This window comes from Trypanosoma grayi (genome assembly GCF_000691245.1).
Source record: "Trypanosoma grayi strain ANR4 Tgr_356_V1, whole genome shotgun sequence".
NCBI lineage: Eukaryota > Euglenozoa > Kinetoplastea > Trypanosomatida > Trypanosomatidae > Trypanosoma > Trypanosoma grayi.
In genome coordinates this window covers 11,701-16,707 of record NW_008825975.1, presented here as the reverse complement: position 1 = coordinate 16,707, position 5,007 = coordinate 11,701, and the positions used below count along the sequence as shown (strand labels likewise).

General features: G+C 54.5%; 2 protein-coding genes across 2 annotated transcripts; both read right to left on the bottom strand.

Annotated features, from left to right (window-relative positions):
* Positions 1 to 146: 146 nt before the first annotated feature.
* DQ04_03561060 (WD domain containing protein) lies at positions 147 to 1,823 on the bottom strand (the record flags this gene model as incomplete). The annotated part of the gene is made up of 1 exon (XM_009312932.1): positions 147 to 1,823. One exon carries the CDS (start codon positions 1,821 to 1,823, stop codon positions 147 to 149), a length of 1,677 nt encoding a protein of 558 aa, XP_009311207.1.
* A 902-nt stretch (positions 1,824 to 2,725) lies between these two features.
* On the bottom strand, positions 2,726 to 4,117 carry DQ04_03561050 (hypothetical protein; the record flags this gene model as incomplete). The annotated part of the gene is made up of 1 exon (XM_009312931.1): positions 2,726 to 4,117. The coding sequence occupies one exon, from the start codon at positions 4,115 to 4,117 to the stop codon at positions 2,726 to 2,728; it is 1,392 nt and encodes a 463-aa protein (XP_009311206.1).
* Between the last annotated feature and the right edge of the window lie 890 nt (positions 4,118 to 5,007).

Genomic DNA, 5,007 nt, shown 5'->3' with positions numbered 1-5,007 from the left:
TATATATATATATGTTATTTTTTTTGTTTGCTTACGGGCTTTTTTTTATTTCTCGTTAATCGTGTCCTCGTTAACTCAGACGCACATTTTGTTCGTTTCTTAGCAGTCTTAGTTGGCCGACCGGTGTGGGAGTAGGCCGGTGCGCGTCAGGAGCATATGTCGCCGAAGAAACCATGCACGCGCCGTCGCCGCTTCTCGAAGGTGAAGTTCACTTTTTTCCGTTTGTCCGCCTTTAGCCACTTCGCGGCGGCGGCACGCTCACGTTTTTTCTGGCGCTCCGACTTTGGATTCGCGTCTTCCTCCTCCTCCTCCTCCTCATCACTGTCGGTCTCTTCCTCTTCGTCGCTGCCATCATCATCCTTCTCGCGGCTTCTCTTAGCTGCACTTGAGTTACCGGCGCGTGTGCTGCTGCTGCCAGCATTCTTCTTTGCCCCCTTATCACTCTCACTGTCCATGCTGTCATCATCGTCACTGTCGGAGTCTGTGGACTCGAGACCCTGCTCCTGCTCTCGCTCCCGCTCCATCTCCCGCAGCACCGCCATGTGTTGCTGCTCCGCCTGCGACCTCAGACGGTCCAGCTCGCGCTCGTCCGACATGAAACGCACGTCAACAAAGTCGATGATGTCGTCGGTGCCACACACCGCAAGCATTGCCGAATCGTGGCTCAACCGCATGCGACGGATCCCCTCGTTACCCCGCTGCCGGCGCACCGCTGTGTTGGCGTGACTGCCGCTGTTCTTCCCGCCGAGCGAGTTGTGGTGTGAGTAGGTGAAGTCTCTCGCACTAAGCTGGCACAGGTTGCGACGTACAGGGTACATCTGAATTACTCGAACGAGGCCGTCACAGGCACCAGTGAGGATGATGTTGTGGTTGAACGTGCTGTCGGGGTTGTTGAAAGAGATAATGCTCTCACACTCAGCCGGGTGCCGTTCAAGCTGATCGTACGGTCGTCGCCAGGAGCCGTACTTCCACACAGGCAGGCCACCGTTCGGTGTCCCACAGACGATGCTAGGTATGAATGTATTTGTGTTATTCCCCGTGTTGTTTACGAACGCGAAGCAGCTCAACTCATCCTTCCGCTTCTCGCTGTAGTCGCGGATTTTTCCACCGCGCAGGTCATATACGCCAAGACATGTGTCGCCGCTACTGGAGACGAGCTCTTGAATGTCAGAGAAGTACACCATCTGCGAGACGTAGTCGCCATGCTCGTGGTATCGGTGCGCCGGCGCCCGTTGACGCATGTCCCAAAGGACAATCATGCCATCATCGTCTCCGGTGGCCACTATTTTTTCATCACAGACATTCAAGGCGGATATACCAAACTTATGGGGATTCTTCTCCCTCTTTTTGGTGATTCCTTTCGTCTCCGGGGCGTTCTTGTTCTTCTTGCCTGTATTGCTCGTCACTGACTTCTTTGATGTCTCACCGGAGCCGATGTGCAGTGCAATGCTCTCCGCGACGCAGTCCAGGACGCTGATTGTGCGATCACTGCTCGCCGTCACGAGATAGTTCCCATCCTCCGTGAACTCCATCGCGGCGACGCTGCCTCGGGGGTGCATGCGCAGGTTGTACGGGCTCGCCTGCAACGTGGCGTCGGTGTTAGCGAAGTACTGCTGCGTGATGGGCCGTCGCCGCGTCTCGGTAGTGCGGTACTCGTGTACCTCCACCTCCCCCGTTACAAGGCCGGCGGCGAAGAGCGGCAGGCGCGGGTGCATCGCGATGTCCATCACCACAGCTGAGGCAAGCAGCGAGGGCGGCACTGTCGCCGCCTCCGCGTCGCCAAAGAGGACATCGTCAGCTGCCGTGGCGCCGTCGAGGTTCATGTCTTCTCTCGGATTATTCCCACTCCTCTTCGTGTGGACTTCTACTGGCGAGCTGCGCTTGGCCACAGTAATACCATCTGCCCAGGTATGACACAGTAGGAAGAGCAACACGAATACAGCAACCCCCCCCCCCCNAAGAAACAAATAAACAAACAGAAGCACAATAGAACGATGAACAATAATGCATGCTCCACGAATGAGCAGGTCTTATATGCATAGTTGCTGCGTGCACCCCACTCATTATTCCTCCGCTGCACATCTTCTCCAACTCCGTTCACTGTGAGGACACAAGGAACACACACATGAAGCGATGGCGAGGAGCCACCTGGCTGGAAATAAGCGCCCACGGCGCAGAGAGCCCACGCTCCGAGAGAAGATTCTTTGAAGAGGAGATTGCTGTTGTCGCTGGTAACCGTAAATATTATCATCATGAACATGACAACAATGAGCACTGAATTCCGAAAAAGAAAGAAAAGGAATTATAGACCCATCCACACACGCACACACACATGCCCACACATGTAATCGAATTGCCACTGCATCACTTCCCCAACAACCGAAGGAAGAAGGCAGCAAAACAAAAAAAAAAGGAAAAGGAAAACAAAAACAAAAACACCGACCAAAACGAAAAGAACAAGGGCACTCCTAGAAGCATTTACCATTTGCAAGAAAGAACGGACGAGACTCAATAAAGAAAAACAAAAACAACAACAATGCAGAAAGAGGTAGGCAATTCTAAGCCTCGTGGAGTCTGTCTCCCCTGCATCCATGCCTCAATCTTTCAGTTGCATGTGTGTATTAGCATGTGTGCATTCGTGTGCATAAAGCGACGATCCGAATCTGAGTACATGTGCTATTCTTTCCGTCATTCTGGAATGCTTGCTGTGCGGCCCCTTGACACATTATCCAGCCAGCGATTCGTACGGCTCGCTGTCCAGGAACTCCGCAATCCGCTCCGCCACCCGTTTCCTGTTTTTCCGTTCCGCGAAGAACCAATGGCCGCCCTGGACCGAAACCGCCTCTGAGCCGTCACGCCGTCCTTTTGCCTCGAGGTGCTCGACCCACTGCTGCGAGTGCAGCATCATCGGCTTCTCAGTGCCGTAGAGGAACAAAACAGGGACGCTTATGGGGATAAGGAAGCGCTGCGAGGTAGGAAGCAACCGGGAGACCCACAGCATCCAGTAGCGAACGTAGATCCAACCCCAAGTGGGATCTGCCTCAACAGTGCTTAGCTCTGCCTCTTCTTCGTTCTCGTGTGGCGTATTATAAGACCTCTGTTGCTGCTGCACCCCTCCGCGAGAAACGCGTCTGGCGGACTTCCTGCTCCTTCCATCACGCCCGTTGGCGGTGGGGACGGAGCGGCAGTTGTAGCACGTGTAGTGAATGCCTGTAGCGTTGGGGTGGGGTGGCAGTGTGTACACTGGTGTACCCTTCGCATAGTAGAACTGCCCGGGATGAAAGGCCGCAGCGAGGGTCTTTGCGCCTCCATCCGTCTCCATATCGTCGCTGCGACCGCCACTACCACTGGCGAGGCTGATGATGGTGTTGAAGAGTTCAAAGAGTCGCGCCATCCTCGGACGGTGACGACGCCTAGAAGTGCCCTGAACACAGGAGGGAACCAGCAGTAACTCCTCCTCGCCGGTGGCATTTCTTGTGGGAAGGGTTGTGCATACATACCGGTACTGCGGTCGACGCGCAACACCCAGAAACAACCGCAGAGCACACCTCCCCACACAATCAGGAAGGACGAGGAATGCTGCGATAATGAGGACTTGATACAAAATGATGCTGGCCACTTGAAACCACCAGCTCCAGAGGCTATCGCCGCGCACCGTAGCCATGGGTGCGTTGGAGACAGGTCCGCCAACGTCCAGCATCACGACACGGGCAAAAAAGTACGGTCGTGAAAGGAGGAACTCGTACGTGATGACACAGCCCCAGTCGTGCGCGACAAGCATCGGCCGCTCAAACGGACGGTTCTCCATGGCGGCGAGGACGGCGATCTCAAAGAGGTCCACCAGATTCTCGAAGGAGTATCCTAAGCGCGGCACAGGCAAGGGGACTGGGACGTCGCGCGCAACGCATCCCTCCGCCACAGCACCGCTGCGTCTACTACCCTTCTTATGGAATACCGGCGAGTGGCTGTCGAAGCCTGGAAGTGTTAATCCAACAATGCGGTAATGTGACTCCAGCGCGGCCATGATATTGCCACGGAAAACATCCGCCGTGTCCGGCCATCCAGCAAGAAAGATAACGGTGCGTCCGCTAGGGTTACCGGATATGTTGACGTTCATCTCTACGCTATAATAAAATAAGTGGAAATGCCCGCTGACTTCCGAAATCCCTCTCTCCCTTTCGGGATGGTGGAGTGTTGCAGTGGGGGAATTATTATTATGTATGTGTGGGTGTGTTGCGCCCCCACGACGGATTTCAACAACGGCCTGGTGAAGGAGGGTCGTACGTGCCGCCCTCTCTCACTGCTGTGGTGCCCAGTGCTATGACGAATCGGTATTGACAAACTGCGAGGCGGGGAGGTGCTTTTCCCACACCTTGCTTGCGCGATCTCTACGCTGCCTCTGCACAAAAGGTGTGGGGCGTCGCACCAACACACACACACACGTGCGGCACAACAAATAGGGTCAAAGAGAGAGAGAGAAACAACGAAACAGAGTAATTTTTGGCAGCTGGAACACCGGCAGAAACACCGACAGGAAAGGCGTAGGCGTATGAAAAGAAAAGGGGTCGAAAGGGCAGCACATACCTGTCCAAGGCGAACTTNNNCCACCCCCCCCCCCCCCCCGCCGCACATAAGAAGGGCAAAGGCTTGCTCTCTCTCTCTCTCTCTCGCTCAGATTGGCGCGCACCCACACCCACACACATACACACGCAGGGTGTGGACGTTTCTCTTTTCCTCCTTCCTCGGCCCGTACTCACGAAGTGCTTAAGTTACAGCGTTGTGTTGAGGTATCAAGTGAAAAGAGAGTAGACCGCCACCAACGCGGACGCCCCCCCTCCCCCCCAAGCGGCACGATTGCGCTGGAAGCCGGGCGGCGAATCAGCCGAACTCAGAGCATTTTATTCCTTCCCCGTTCGTTATCACAGCATCAATAATAAAAAAAACAGTAAAAAAAAGGTAAAGAAAAAGAAAAGAAAGATCAAAAAAATGAATGAACACACACACACA